Below are 17101 nucleotides of genomic sequence, written 5' to 3'. Positions count from 1 at the left end.
TGTGCACATTTTTAAACCACTTACCTATATACTGGGTCGTAATTTGTTACAACTCTTATATTGAGTCTTTTTGTAAAATTCTTAAAGATCGCAAGTTCAGGCAGTCGACAGGAATTTTGTGATTTCTGTACATGAATGATGGATTTGTACCGCATGTGCTGTCCAAAATGGATCATTTGGCTATGCCACAAGCACGCGATACGTGTTCCATCTAACACACACAATATGCATACATAGTGTCTGAGTGATAGGCCTACAACACGTTCGTACGTCTTAGATGTAGTATGTGCAGGGAGCCTATACTGGCGAACGGGGCAGCAAGGTGTTGGCCCAATAAGGTGCGCTATGGATCACCCGGCCCGGACCATCTGGATAGCTATTGATAATTAGACCTGAATCACTGACCAGCTTCCATTGTCACGGGGCAACCAGTGCAACGGTAATTTTCCGAAACGTGATGCAACATCAAAGTCACCAAATACCCAACATGAATTTAGAAGGGGGAGGGGTTGATGCATCGTCACAGCAAGAAATAAATTATAAAATTCAAAGGTATTCCAATTCTACGTTGGCTTAATAGGTACATAGGGAAAAAGGGGGTCCTCAAATCTCAAAATGTGGACATATTATCTAATATCTGACTTTTTATCTCAAACTTTTGACTTACAAAGTAAAAAAAAAATTTAAAAAGGTAAAATTATGTGATGAAAAGTCTAAATTTTGAGATTTGAGAAGACTTGTTTTCTTCCCTATGTCCCTATTAAGCCACCGTAAAATTCCATTTGTTTCAAAGATTGATTCTATAGACATGGAAAATAAAAGCAGATTATTGTCATAATTTTTGCAACCCTTCATACGTTTAAGAAGGAATTTTTACATTCCTCCTTTGATGTTCTAATCAGAACACCGATAATGGTTTCTATTTGGTATTTGGGGGGAGGGGTGGGGGGGGGGGTGAACAGCCTGAGGCCAAGACAAAAGTTGTCAAAATCCACCAACTTATAAAACATGCTAAAAATAGTCTATTTGAAAGTCATTGCTTTGAAAATTATTGGGGGACATGCCCCCGCCCCCACCCCGGTGTCGGTGGCTCTGGAAATGTCATTTCAAAGTCTAGTACATATAAATATATATATGCCTGGTTTCATGACAATTTAGTTTGTTCATGGAGTTATTTAGTTCAGTGTTGTTTTCCTTGTTTCCATATTCTCGGAACTAGACCAATATATGAAGAAAAAAATCTTTTCAAATTATCCTATTTTAAAATTGTGTTATCTACAAGAAAACCTTTAGTAATATTGCATTTACGAAACTTATTACGACCGCCCTCTCCCTAGTGCAAAAAAAGGATGGTATAAAGGTTAGAACATGCTTATCGCATCTATAAACAGTACCTGGACTGTCAGTGGCGGAGCTAGGGGTATTGGTCAGGAGGGGCGAGAATGGTCTGCAGGGGCGCTTTCGACACTATCTAAGCGGAGCGCAGGGCGGCGGAACCGGGGGGCACAGGGGGCACGTGCCCCCCCACTTTTCCTCAGGTTAAAAATGTGCCCTTTATCTACATAAAAATTGAGGTGTCTCAAGTTAGCGAGAGGCCAGGGAACCAGAATGAACACTCGGGAAGGGCCGTTTCCGGCCATCAGAGGGGTTTGTAAAACCAAAAATTTTCTTGTACGCTCCGCGCCAATGATGGTGGCGCTCCGCTCAGATAGTCGTGCATACAACTTTGCAAATCCTGGCTACGCCCCTGACTTTTAATGAATTTCTGTGGGTCAAACTCAAAGCTATTTCGAATGGAAAAATTTTTGTTAAGATATTAACAAGAAATAAACTCTAATTCGGAAGATTACTACATTAGCAACTAGCATGATTTCACCTCATTTTGTCTCAAAAGAAAACTTGTTCCTTGTTTCCCAATTTGCACATTGGATATTACAGTGCTAGTATGCATATTTTCCTTGAGGGGGGGGGGGGGGCGTTGATGGAGTGATGTGTATACGCAAATAAGATAATACAATAAGAGTTATAAAGGGTACTAAATATAAGGCTGCATCAGTCTAATCGAATTTCTGCAAAGTGCCCTTTGATGTCGGTGCCCCCCCCCCAGATTAAAAGTGCTTCCGCCGCCCTTGGCGGAGCGCCACCACAGGTTGGCGCGTAGCGTACAGAAATTTTTTGAGTAAAGATTCTCCCTAGATCGCCGAAAATGACCCTTTCCGGGCCTGGCTTATTTGCAGATAAACGAAGAACAAATAGGTGTCATCGCCAAATTACACCAACAAAATGTGACAAATGTCAATAGGTAGATGAGAGCACATTAAAAAAGTCAATAATCACGAATACGTAAACAGTGGTAAAGAGCTGAAAAGGGCGCCAGCAGTCCATTTGAGTCCGTCAGGGGGGGGGGGCATCCGCCCCCTGACTGTATGGACTCTCCGCCACTGTGGACTGTAATAATGTGCATTAACGACGGATCCTGCAGAGGAAGTAAATATATAGACTGACGTCCCATCTGCCTTTACCTATATCTATAGAGACGCCTTTGAATTAATCTCATCCGATTCACATTATTGAAACCGGTTAACCGAGAATGTACACCGGCTGTAAGGGCCGAAATATTGGGAAATTTAATTTACTAGCTTAGGGATCACATCACAATTAATCTTTTGTTTTTAAATTGCGTCTATTAATCTGTAAATATTACAGAAAAGCATCACGGCCGTCTAATTTCAAATGCGAATAGATGTGGCTGGAGGGTCAGAAAGCATTTTTTATGGGATGGAAACTGCTATTTCCGAGCCCTCAATGATCAGCTAATCAGAATCGGAGTATAGCGTTTTTGGCCTACGGTTCATAGGAAAATAATTCAGTGCATTTCATGCACTAAGATTAGGCTGAGCTTACCAGAACAGGATAAACATCAGCTTTGGTGAACATTCTAATTTATACATTTGCTTGATATGTACTGCAAACTATTTTGGTCAATTTAATTCATTTAGACCTCTACCTTGCTAATTAGTCTATAAATGACAGCAATGGGATCTAGTAATGTGCAACTTGACTACAATAAAAAATAAATAAAGGTCATTTAACAGCTCTTTGGCTTGAGGTTCAATCACAGAAGTGTATGACCGGAAGCAAGTTTTTATCTGTTGCATTCAGGTAGCTTTTCATGCAAAATGACTGTTTTATTTTGTTCAATGAAATATAGCTATTGATTTAACCATCATGCTTGACAATGGAACGAGCTAAGAGTTTGAACGTGACGTGTCGGTGTGGCTCGCAATATTCTTTGTAGATACATTGTGGAGATATACTCCTCTTGTATACGCCAATCGATCGCAATCAGACTGTATTATTGTGCGAATTTCGACGGAAGTGCTTTTATCTGTGACGATGAAAAGCAATTGTACAATGTTATAGTAAAAACATATAATTAAATGCCCAATGACAAATATTCACATAGATCTGGTAACATAGGCAAGGCTTATTTGTATAGCGTTAAAGCTAACTGTAAACTCATACCCAACTCAACATCCACAACAACATGTACAGCATCCTGAGTATGAAGTTTTCAAAATTTTGAAATTTTGTGTTAACACAAACAAGTTTGCAAAAGGGTCAATTAGTCCACGCATGCACTTGAGTATATTTCAGAACCAGAATGAAAAAATGCACTGTGGTTCGAGGATGTAAAATGAGCAGGTGGCGGGGAGGGGATAGGGGTCCTCGTAGCGATGACAGAAGCAAAATGATAGGATAATAATTAACTTGAGACGCAATTGGCTGGTATTTATTTGAGAACTCCCGTCAATTATGGATTAACTTCAACCGCGAACTGGTTTAACTGAGCCTTTAAATGCATTTTGTAATTTTTCGTCCAATCTTTCGTTATTGCCTGCCAATGTCATTTGGGTGGGTAAGTGAGGGGGTGGGGGAGGGAGACACCTGACTGGGGGATCCGGCCCCATGTCCCCCCGCTGGTTACGCCACTGAGGGGCGAACAATTAAAGCTAAAATCGTCACACCCTCTATAACTTACATGAGCGTCTTCAAGCTAACGATGTAAACTAAAGGGGAAGTCCCTCAGCTCATAGTAATAACAATAACAACTGCATGACTAGCACAGTGACTACTTCAACACATGTACAACAACTAGCTTAGACCACAGGTTGCCATGACATATACCACCATTGTCCGGTTGTACCTACCTATAAGCATACCCTGCTACAAAGCAGACACTATACCATGTAGCCTATCTGCTATATCTGGTCAGATGGAGTCTGTACCAATTAAGAGTGACTAATAGGGCTAAATGCATGCTAATATAAACAACCTCAACAGTGCATCGGTTCAAGATACAGAATAAATCGAAATGTCTAATATCATATGGCTACAATTCTAGCAACCTAGAAGTTCACATGTTCGGCTATTCCTATCACCATGGCAACTATTACAGGTCAGATCATAACGATCACACATAGCTTCTCCTGCATGGTTGATGGCAGTATAAATGCCACAATCAACCCTATAAACATATAATAAACAACAATATAAAGACGTAGATCACAATAATAATGACTGCATCTGTACGCTCACTTATAACCCTTACAGATACAGATATTATCGCAAAAATAATAGATACCGTACATTCCGTGAGCACGTTGCCATCACATAACTAACATGGCTACAAATATCAAAATGAAACTGACTATGGCTCCTGGTAGTGAGATCTGGGGTAAAGTTGGAAGATGATGGGAATTAATTAAATTAATTTATATAATCTTCTGGCTAGTCACTATACTGCAGATGCATGGCAAGCTTGGAGTGTCTTGGTGAATGGTAGAGTTGCTTGCAAAGTTGGGTGTTTTAAAGTCATTTTGAAACAATTAGAAGCTTTGAAAGAAATTAATTATCCCATCCTACCAGACAAGACAACACTTGGCCATGCATTCTCCAGTGAACAAAACATATTTCCACACCTCTAACTTATTGCACCAGAGATTACACATATCATTAAATAGCATAGATGACTCTTAACACAGTCTGGCCTTTTAATCCTGGATTCGGTAGAGGAAAAGTCAGTGCTTCTCACCGGGGTCCGTGTAAACCCACAGGGGGAATGAATAGGTCTTGGGGTGAATTCAGAAGAAATGGGAATGCGGGGGGGGGGGGGGTGGAAGAGGGAGCGACTCGGCATTCCTTTTATTTAGTTGAGTTCGCATTCACTGCTGTAACAAATATCCTAGCCAAGAAACGTGGTAGCCTGGACGTAACACATCGCGGCGATTTACGTCTCAAAATGGACCAAGCTAGATCATGATATCAAGGACCTTGTTCAAGAGCATCAAGCAAGCTCAAGGGTCCCATTAATCATCTTATTGTAGATTGACTCGTAAGAGAACATTAACATTGATTGAATCGTAATGATCACCCTTGCAGTATGTGAAAGAAAGTGATTAAAAACATATATGGCATGTTTTTGCAGAAATATTTGGGAAGGGGGGGGGGGGGGTGAAATGACGAAACACTTTTTTTTCAACCAGGTGTGGAAACTGAGAGAAACGGTTGAAAAGCACGGGGGCAAAGTGGTTAACTATATCACCTGTCTTCCACTGAATACTAATATCACAGCGCCGCTGTCCCACCAAATTGTCACAGTGGCATGTGACCAAGAAATAAGGACATGAACAAGTAGCTGAATTAAACGGTATACTAGATCTTCAACTGGCTAGATATCTACTGAGTACAGTGAGTGTGTCAGGGGGAAACTATAAGCTTGAGAGAACCGTGCTAACCACGGCTCCTACAGGTTCAATCACACTGACTACAATTGGTGAAAGTTACATGTTATATACTCTCGACAATGCATTACAGAGGATGGGACAGGAAGTTACTCTGTCCACATATCTACCTTTCTACCTAAACAGAGGCTAAGCTATACACTATGATTCATTGGCAATAAGATCATGAAGTGTGATGTAGGGAGGACTTCCTGTCTGTGCTCCTAGCTAAGAGATTGTAAAAGTGAACCTAGGGTAAGGGGAGGGTGAAGATAATGTTAAAATGTTTTCTGTTGTACTAAGATAAGAGTAACTTATGCTACTATTTTACAAATAAGGCCTAACACCATCCTGTGGTAAAGCCTGCCGCCAGGATCACAAAGATCACAACAGTGTGATTCAGCTCTTCTTAGCAGAACTTATACAAGCAAGCAATGGTGGCTAATGGACACGGGGGGGGGCATGCAAACTTTAGACAACACTACTGGGAAATATTAGGATTGCTACTTATAAATATGGAACCATACCTGCCAACACTTACGGTTTTACAATGAGCCTCACTGAGAGATAAAAAATCTCACTGGCAAAAAAAAAACAGTGAATAAACAAAGTAAAACAGCTGTACATGGAGTGGCCAAAGTCATAGAAAGCCGAAAAAGAAAGAAAATGAAATTCTGAAAACACTATAGAATGTTAAAAAAGATGACTTTTCGAACATTTTGAATAGGTTTATACAAGGTTGACAAGAGAGAGGGGGTGTTGAAAGGTTCGGGTAAGGGGGGGGGGCGGGTATAAATTGCTCAGTGATCCAATCAGCGGCACTGGGACCTTGAATTAAACAAACGGCGAATTTGGCACCTATAGGACGAATACAAGCAGGTATAGGCCTATCCGCCCCTGGGTCGGAGAAAGTTTTAAGCTTACTAACGACGCAATGAAGTATAGGGCCTATGGTACACTCTATTACCTTTATCGAAAGTGTTATTTCCTCGTGTCACGGGTTTCGAAGACTGCAGTTTGCCGGCGTTGTTTAGGTTACTAGTTGTTTCCATATTCTGTGTCCTTTTGTCATTACCATCATCATTACCATTATCATCATCATCACCATCTTCTCCATCTGAAGATGCTAACCGTTCTCCATATCTAATCCCTCGAAAGCTGGTTTCAATATCAAACTGTCTCCCTTCTCGTTGATATGACGTCGATACAAGCACACCAGTGATGAAAGCCACGGCTACTAGAACAAATTTACCGGTGGTGATTTCTGTCATGATATATATATTTATATATATATATATATATATATAGATATACTTTTATAATTTAGAGAATATAGATCAGGAATCATGAAATACCACTTATATTTCGATGAATTCAGGAATCCCTTTCCAAGTCCATATATTATCGCAGATCTGTTCGCACGTAATTAACAGCACCAGAAACTTCTAATTTATTCACTCTTTTGTTTTCTACCGGTGGTGAACTGAAATGAAAAACAATGACAACATCGATAATCCACCATTTTCACCGAAATCATCGCAGAAATTCCATCGTAACGCATTTCCTTTCAGTATGAAACATGTTAATGTCGTTCATAAGTTGACAATTAACTGGACAACTTCCGACTTCTACGCTGCATTTGAAGTTCCTTATGCACTTTATCAATTACTGTACTACTACCATATATCTCACCAAATCATCTACATATAGCCTATTGCGCACTTTTGTAATGACGTTTTAATATACAGAATATTGTCAAGGTTTTACTTGACTATAGTGTTAACAAACGTGTTCAACCCGATTCACTTCCATTGATATGTTGATTTTTCCTGTATGAGGAGTGTAATCGTTTTTGTACAGTTAACAGTTGATTGCCTAAAAGGAAATGAATAATTTGGCTGTACATCAGATCAGGGAATCAGTTAGTCTCAGAACTGCCAGAAATCTATATCCAAAAATTAAAAAAAAAAACTGTTAGCAAACTGCTTATCCACTAATGAGCCTGTGTAAGAGAATATGTAAAAGTTAGAGGGCCTGTAGTTCTATACCAAAATAGTTCAATACCAAACAGTCTCTATAAATTGAGAAACAAAATTAAAATAGTAAAAAAAAAAAAAGATTAAAAGAAAGGAAGAATAGTAGGCCTACAGTAGGACAAATAAACAAAAATGTCCCTTTTCAATATCACATAACTTTCCCTAAATATCAAGCTATAACAAACATATATCCAACATAGTCATCTGTGTATATAAACTACTAAACCTTTTAGTACATGTACAGTCTTCGGTATGAAAATCTGAACTTAATATCAATAATTTCAAGCTATGACTATAGGCTAGTACTACCATTGTATATATAGGTCCACCATGAATTGCAGTAAAATATCAGTCGATTTGAGGGGTTTGTAATGCACTGAACGGACCGTCTGTCGTGTATCATTCACGGTTTAATAACTCTTTTTAACTCAACATTCCAACTTCTCTGTTGTCGTATAACAAAAAACTGACCTGTGGAAAGTTATCGGTGTATACGAAGAACGCAATTCATAATGAAGTGTGTATACCATCCACCTATACAATTTTGTGCCATATGAGCATATAACGCTACACGTGTCTTTCTTTATATATGTGAAATGCTGATTGTAATTTCACGGTTACTGAAGGTGAGTTTCGCCGCCATTTTGCTAGGTTCCAATAGTCATCGAAGGCTGCAGGTCCTGATAGACTTTCGCCACGAGTTGAAAACAATTTGCAATTCATTTGGCAAATATTTTTACTTATATTTATAATCAGTCTTTTAGTACTCGATCAATCCTTAATTATTTTATGGAAAAAAATCCTGTATCATACCAATTCCCACAAAAAAACTGAAATATCTTGTCTGAATGACTTACGTCCACGGTCCTGTTGCCCTCACCGCTGTGCCAATGAAAATTTGTGAACGTATATTTTTTTATAACGTTTTAAACCATTTGTAGTTCCCTTTTTAGATCCATTTCAGTTTGCATACCAATCGAGTCTCAGTCGTATATTGTGAAGATGCCGTCCTTGTAATCCTTGAAAAGCTTTATTCTCACCTTGAACATTCCTGTCGTGTCTAGTCTGCCTGTGTTATGTTCTTTGATTTTTCATCCGCCTTTAATACCCGGATTCAACCCCATATCTTGGTCGAAAAACTAATAAAAATGATGGTTCCCAATGGCATCATTCACTGGATAATGAATAATTATCTTACAAACAGAACACAATTTGTTAAACTTAGCCCTACTTGTCGTTCTGATACAATTTGTTCTAATACGGGTATGGTAGGCCATACGGGAAGTAATTGCTGATGTATTGTCCGTCATACGAATTAAATTATTACCGGGTATTAATTCTATTTAATACCGGCATTTATTCTCAGCCAATCACCATGCAGCTTCATACGCCGGTAATAAATAGAATCAATACCGGCAATAAATATAATTAGAACCGGTATTAAATCGAATTAAAACCGGTATTAAATCGAATTAATACCGGCATTTAAATAGACCAATCACATTAGCGAATTTTGAAGCTGTAATGCTCTGAGCTAGTGTAAATCCCTCTTTCTGCAGCGTGAAAGCGGCGCAGTTATTTCTGTTGAAGAGAAAGCAAAGTACAACGCAATGGCACGCATGACAGCCGAACACAATATCTGGAAGATTTACGCCGAGAAGCGAAAGAAACTTGTAGGTTATTGACAAATGTTGACTCCCAAATCCCCATCCGATGTTTTACCAGTTCGCAATGCTTTGAACCTTTTGTTAATATTCGAAGACGCATCTCTTTCAAGGGCACTATAAAGATGGTTTCTAGGATTTTTTAGATTTTATGATGTTCTGTCGTGTTGGTTTTTTTAGGTTCTAACTTCAATTGGAATTTTCACTTTTTAGCATTCAAATTGTAGATTTTGTAGTCAATCTGTTTTATCGCTTTACTCTTCACCAGTGCTTTTAAAAGTTTTTTCGATCTCATATTCCTGTATATATCTGTACATGGTATATGTATTTACTGTTTTTTTTTTGTATTTAATGTTTTATGTCATTGTATATTCTAGATTGTTTGTAAAGCGCACAGATGCATCGCGCGTATAGTGCGCTATATAAGATTTTATTTACCGTACATTACATTACAAGAGCATTACGCTATGAAAAGTTTGGAAGACCCCTGAACGAAGATGGATGAACTAACGGGGCAAGTTTCGCGCCTGGCGCAAGAGCTGGAAACATGTAAGGAAGCTTGTCAATAATATTGCATCATATTATACCAAAGCGCAACTAAAGTTACAGTGCCAACTAAACAAAGATGGTCTATTTAATGCCGGTATTAATTCTATTTAATGCCGGTATTAATTCTATTTAATACCGGCATATGAAGCTGCATGTTGATTGACTGAGAATTAATGTCGGCATGAATTAATACCGGTAAGAATTTTAATATTCCTAATGAAACGCCCAAAACTTACAGTATGCTTTACTGTCAGGAAGTCAAGTATCTAGCGCCTCTGGCGCTGAAACATATCTCTGGTAAGCATCGTAGTATAGTAAAGTCTACATTAACCTGGACCGACTATACCGACTAGCCTATATACCACCTAATATATTTATGTTAATTCCCCGATAATAACTATGTCATAAAATAGGATTACATTGGGCAACTAACATTTCATGCAAATGATCATTCCACTCGGCTGTTGAATCAGGTGGCGGTACAAAACAAATAACAACAACTTTTTAATATGAGGTAAAATCATTTCAACCCAGGTCCCTTCAATTCTATTTGTTTCGAAATTGGAAATGTCCAACAAAGCTAGCTGGTGTTGTTTTCTTAATATACAGCAACCGCCCCTTCTTCTCTATCTTGTCATGTCATTACGAATAACCTTGTAACCAGGTATGCATATAGGCCTACTACATATTCCTGGATTGTAACATTTAAAAATGTTTCGTTCATAGCAAATATATTTAAAAGATTCCGTACCAGTCTAATGATCCTGTAATTAAGGCCTCCTTGTTCAAGAGCATCAAGCTGAAGGGTCCCATTAATCATTGAACTGAACACTCGTATACACTCTGGATATGTTAAAATATCAAAAGAGCTAGAACTTCGAAGGATAACTGGGGTACATTTCATATTTGGTATGTATATTTCGCTTATAGAAAACCTCCCAAGCAATTATAGTTTCTGGAGTCCTACCTGAAATCTCAATCAACTCGATCAAACTCGCAAACCTAATCAATGAAGAAAAACCAAATGCCCTGATAACAAACATATACACCATGTGCGAAGCAACTTGACATAATTATCACCCCACCCCCCCCCCCCCATGACCCTAATTAAGTCTTCATACATCCTTCTACAACCCCTGGACACAAAACTCTATAAACAAGGCAATCCTAGACCAAGAATCTCACACATCAAATCAGACAAAAGGAACTTATCCGCGATAGCGTGCGGTATCAATACAGAGGTAGAAAATAAAGGCATATTGAGCAACAACTTAAAGACCAAGAAATACTCCCCGCCACAAATAATGAAAAGACTGCAGTCGTGCTACACCAACAACCCTTCATGGAAAGTCAGAATATCATTCAATGACCAAGAATCTCTAATATTCCTCTTAAATAATGGCCTTTTACCTAGGTTATTCCAAACACACGGCTGAAGAACATCCAAGACTCCACCCCAAGTCAATCAATGCTTCAAATGCCAAATGTTCGGACAATAATCAACCAAAATACCAAAACCAGATTAAACCCAATACGCAATAATGCAGAGCTACTCGAGGACGCCAGGACATGGAATTATCTCGCAACTAAAACTCATTCAGTGCAAATCTTAGAAGATGACTTAATCAGAGACCATTTCCTACTTCTTTATGAATTAGACATAATCCTAAACCGTCAACAAAACAAAGAATTGACTTTCAATTATAATAAAACAGATTGGACATCCTTTAAAATGGAACTCCTATAGTTGTTTGCAGCATGTTGTTAACTCAAATGATTTCAAATGTAACTTGTCTTGTTCAATTCGAGAATAACGAACCAAAGTAGATAATTTTACGTATTCTTTTGAAGAAGTAGGCTATGCTTCGCAAGGAGATCTATTTTATTTACGTGTGCAGAATTAACTGTTCACCGCCACAATTCTTTGCAAATCTGTGTCTGGGTTATTTCCTGCGTAGCCAATCTGTGAATTTGAGTTTGTTTTAAAGAGTGTATGTCCAGCTGGCATTCACCAGCCAGCCATGTAGATGATGGAGTGGGCTAGTAAGCCCAATATTGTAGCCCGCATGCGCAATACAATAATATGGATACTCTTATACTTATCAATTACAGGCGTCGCCTACGTCGGAAAGTTGGTCACGAACATTCAAGACCAAATTAAACTTTTCGAATCATACTTAAGTTTAAAGATATTTTCAATATCTTCCATGGCCCCTCCTATATGATAATAATTTCAAAGACGAAATAGACCGTACAATTATTAATAATGCCGACAATTTTATCCCTAATTCATCAGGATGTCTAAACGAAAGCATCCCTCTACTTATATACACGAATAGCACAATGCCACTAAACAATGTACAAATACCTCCTCTCCTGGTCTCGACAACATAAATTTTAAAAAAATCTTAAGAAAACACCCCTTCTGTTGTTATTAATTCCCATATTATCCCACTCTTTAATGAACTCCTTAGATTGGGTTACTTTCCAAGTCCATGGAGATTCGCAAAAATGATCGCACTAAAACTCTAAACTACCGACCCATCGGAAAGAAGTTATCGACAACCGCACCAGAAACCACTTAAAACAAAACAATTTCTTTTCCCGTTTCAATCAGGCTTTCCCCTACACAAATCAACTATCAACCACACTTTCCGCTTATCCGATGAAAATGCGCCTCGCCTTTGCAAAAAACATTATACTATTGCCCTTTTTCTTGATGCCGAAAAGGCATTTTACAAAGCGGAAATAACAATCTCCCCTCCAATTACATCACACTTTTTTTTCCTCGTTTCTTATTGACTGCACCGTAAAAAAATCTGTTGCAAAAACGACTACTCAAATTATATTGGCCTCCATGCTGGTACTCCACTGGGTGCTGTGCTCAGCCCTCTCGCCTACACCCTATATTTGTTTATGACCTGAACATTCCCCCTTTAACTAGGTGCAACTATAGTCAATACGCCGATGACATCGCTATATTTGGAGCACTAGTAGAAATATTCGTTTGACGGAAATTAATATCATGAAAGCAATTTCACATCTCGAAAACTGGTGCTCGAAATGGAGAATAAAAATAAATCCTCAAAATCTAAGCTAGTCAACTTCTCCTTTAATAACTCAAAACAACGAAATCACATTTCTAAAATCAATCTTTTCAACACTCCAATTACTGCATCTCCTAGTGCAACTTTCCTTGGCATCACTTTCGATACCAAACTTACCATTGTGCTACTACTGCAGGGCGCTGTTAGTCTCAGATCCTCTCACACGAATACAACTTCCCTCCAAAAAATATTTATTATCCGTATCTATAAACCAAAATAAAGCCTATCCTCTGCTATGGTAGCATCTCCCTGCTTGCCATCTCTTACTCCAAAAAAAAAACAAGTTCTAAATTGAATCCATACCACAGCTTATCGCCTTGCACTAAAAATCCCTTCCTATATCGGAACTTCACATGTCCTTCATGCGGGAAATGCAAGCCCAATTTTTAATCTTCTTGAAGAAGAATTCAACATTTACTTATACAAAAGCAGCTTCGAGAATGACCCATTAATTACAGCTCTCCTCCTGAATATACCAAGTCGTAACTATACACACTTCCCAAATAATGTCTTCTCATCCCCTATATAGTACTTAAATCCCATTACTTTAGAAACCTCTCCCTCAATGGCTATTTGTCTCCTCGGGTTCTTCTCTTTCATTCATTCACCCCAAAAAGGAAACTAAATCTGAATGGGTTAAGTCGGCAAAATCCTCCTAGAGGACATAAAGGCCAAGCGAGCGTTAAAAAGTATGAGTAAGAGTTTTAAGTTATTCGCTTCTCGGCCTTTTCGCTAAGTTCATGTGTTGTATCTGTTCTGTTCCCTTTCGAGGGGAATGGTGATGCACACCCGACGATGCACACAGTCACAGCCCCGGTGCAAGGGGACTGGGCTGAGAGCGGATCAGTCGTTCGGCAGTTTGGTTTTCGTGCTCAGGTTCTTTCCTGGGCGACTTTTTCTTAAAAAAGTAGTATAAGTTTTTAGATAACAAAACAAGAGTTAGTAAGCTTGTCTTTGAAACAGTCTAGACTATAGGTGCATGCACACTTGAATGCCTGATGGCAAAGCATTCCAATCTGTTAAGGTGCGGGGGAAGAAGGAATATTTATATAAATTCTGTCAACCGTAGAGAACTTGGAAGTTAAGATCATGTTTATTTCTTGTGTTAACACTTTTTGTTGGGATTAGATTGTCTGTATCAATTGATACAAGATTGCCATTGACTTTATAAAGCATTTGTAGACGTGTGTGCTTTCTTCTTGTGTTTAGCAGGGGCCAATCTAATTCCTCAAGCGTATTTGTCACACTGGATTTAAAAGAGTAGTCTGCCATACAAAATCTGGCTGCTCCTCTCTGAATAACTTCTATTTTATCCATATCACACTGGTGCACTGGCGGATCCAGGGCCTTTGTTTGGGAGGGGCCAAAGTGGCATTAGAGTGATATGGGGGAGGGGTCTAAGGGGAGGGGGTGCCCCCCTCCCCTTTGGAAAATTTTCTATTGCTGAATGCCCTCAGATGCAATTTGGTGCGACAAAAGTGAACAATGGTGATGTTAATTTACTTCTAAAAAAAATGTTTCCCAGGTGTAATTTTCTAAAATATTTATAAAACAAAGTTGGGATCATCTTTCTCAAGAAATTTTATTTCTCATAGGTTATAAATTTCTTACAACCAGCCTGTAACTGCAAAATGGTGTTAAACTGTAAATCCTCATGCTCATACATTTACATAGCTCCCAACTCTTGAGAAGGCAAATGCTGGTCCATGCCACGAATCGCCGTCCTGGGGGAGGGGTATAAGGGGAGGGGGTGTCCCCCTCCCCTTTTGAATTTTTTTGGAATGGTAATGTGTAAAATGGTTGCACTTAGAAAGGCTTTTGTCACCCAAAATTTTCTGAGAAATATGCATTTTTTTGTGTGTAACATCAATAAATTGAATAGTAGGTGATAATTCATTCTTTCCCGTGGCATGAAAATGTTCGCTGCTCGCCCCAATGAAAAGAAATATAGGCTAATTTGAGGTTCAAATGATGCTGTAAAGGAGGTTTTATACTCTATTATGCTAAGTGCTAAAGAAATGATGGTTGCTAAGTCAAAATTTGATGCAAATTTTTTTATGTATACTTGACAATTACAATGCGGTTTTTTCGGACGCTTGTGCGGGTCAGCGGGTTTGGGTGTTAGAATGCGGGTCTAATTCCCGCGAATTGCGGGTCAGTTGGGAGCTCTGCATTTAATTTTAAACCAGAAAACGAAAAGGTTTAGACTAGTCTACCACTGCTATTCCTCTCGATTTTTTTAATTTCCAATCATATGATTTAGCGGATGTTCGGAAACACTTTTTGGCTCACCTTTGGGGGGGGGGCATGGCCCCCCTTGGCCCCCCCTTGGATCCGCCAGTGCACTGGTGATGGGAATCCCAGACTATGTGAAGCATAATCGAGTATAGAAAGATGTCATCTAACGTGCATGAATCGCAAAGGAAAGCGGGAGTGAAAAGGAACAAAATATCGTCAACACCTGTTCGTCCAAACGAGAAGAAACAGAAACAAGATCAAATGAACGCCAAAAGTAAGAAATTTCATTTGAGGACATTTCAGATTCAGAAAGTGTCAGTGAATCGGAAATTGGGACGCAGGCCACGTTATTCAAATCGGTTGAGGAAGCTGTGGGCAATGCCTTCATTGCACACAACCTATAGTTAGTAAAGGTGGAGAGTTTGCTGCAATATAAAGTGAGCAACAGCAACTTGCTGCTATCATTAGTAATGCAATTTCTTACATCCAGCCACTCATTATGGAGGCCGTTACTTCAGTTTCCACAGCTGAAACAATAATGAAAAGCATTAAAATGACATGGAGTCTCTGACACGAGTTAAAGAAGAAACTGCTATGATTAAGAAGGCAGTAACAAGTCCAAAAGATGAAGTAAAAAAAAACTGGAACAGTACTCAAGAAAGGATAGCATTAAAAAAGTTGGTCCAACAGAGAAGAGAATGATGGTGAGGACTTGAAAGGCAAAGTTGTGAATTTAGCGCATGAGATGGGTGTGGAGCTGGCGAAAGATGACATCAGTGTTTGCCATCGCCTCCCCGGTAATGGAAGAAGCCTGCGCCCTGTAAGTGTTAAGTTTGTGAGAAGAAAAAGCAAAAGCAGCGTCATGAAATAGAAAAAGAATCTTAGAACTAACATTTTGCAGAAACATGTTGAATTGACAAGATATGATAAGTTGTCAATTAAATATTTTGCAGAAAATTGTTCAATTGCTCAGTTAAAGCAACTGAGCATTCCAACATTTTTCTTATTTCTGATAAGATATTATCTTGTTATCTAAAAATTTACTGACAAATCTCAACTAATGAGGCAAAGTTTTTCTTATGTTGATGGCACTTTTAAGCTTCCGTAGCAAAGTGCTTAATGTTATATATAATTTGTACGAAAAAGGTGATATCACGTGTTATGAAAGGACGATATGAAGTTAGACTATTTTGATTGCAATATTGGGGTTAGGCAAGGTGAGAATTTCTCACCAGTCTTGTTGAGTATATTTTTATACGATTTTGGAGAGTTCATCAGTAATTCTTACAAAAGTTTAAAGGAGGTGTCATCTCCGATGACCAGTGAGTTGAGTAACGATGATGTTGAAATGTTCTTTACACTCTTTATTCTATTTATCCTATAGCTCAGTGGCGTAGGAAGGTACTTTTGAGTGGGGGGGGGGGCTGAAGACTGATGGCCGGCCTGGGGGAGGGGTCTAAGGGGAGGGGGTATCCCCCTCCCGTTTGGATTTTTTTTGCATTTCCAGGTGGCCTCAGATGCAATTTGGTGCAATATAGCACACTTCAACACCCACTCCATTTTGTAAAGAATTTTGCATTTTCACCTGGCCTTAGATGCAATTTGGTGCTTCAAATGAGATTTTTTTCTGATTTGGAAATGAAAAAGGGGTTTTCTGACTTGCGGAGCGGGGGGGGGGGGCGGAACGATACTTCCGCCCCCACATATTTTTCACTGGGGGGGGG

General features: G+C 39.0%; 1 protein-coding gene across 3 annotated transcripts in view; it reads right to left on the bottom strand.

Moving 5' to 3' along the window:
- The window catches only part of LOC139962168 (sialate:O-sulfotransferase 2-like), a 20738-nt gene extending 7100 nt beyond the window's left edge, over positions 1-13638 (bottom strand). Inside the window, exons 1-2 of one of the 3 annotated variants that reach the window (XM_071962131.1) lie at positions 13257-13638; positions 6751-7266 (exon numbers count right to left, since the gene is read on the bottom strand). In XM_071962131.1, the coding sequence (XP_071818232.1) occupies positions 6751-7054 (304 nt within the window). In that variant the 5' untranslated portion in view covers positions 7055-7266; positions 13257-13638. Of the gene's footprint in view, positions 1-6750; positions 7477-13256 lie in introns of those variants that run through there. The other 2 variants (XM_071962129.1, XM_071962130.1) reach the window with 2 other exon arrangements.
- Between the last annotated feature and the right edge of the window lie 3463 nt (positions 13639-17101).

This window comes from Apostichopus japonicus, chromosome 20 (genome assembly GCF_037975245.1).
Source record: "Apostichopus japonicus isolate 1M-3 chromosome 20, ASM3797524v1, whole genome shotgun sequence".
NCBI lineage: Eukaryota > Metazoa > Echinodermata > Holothuroidea > Aspidochirotida > Stichopodidae > Apostichopus > Apostichopus japonicus.
The sequence above is the reverse complement of the archived record's forward strand: the minus strand, read 5'-3'. Positions and strand labels throughout refer to the sequence as shown.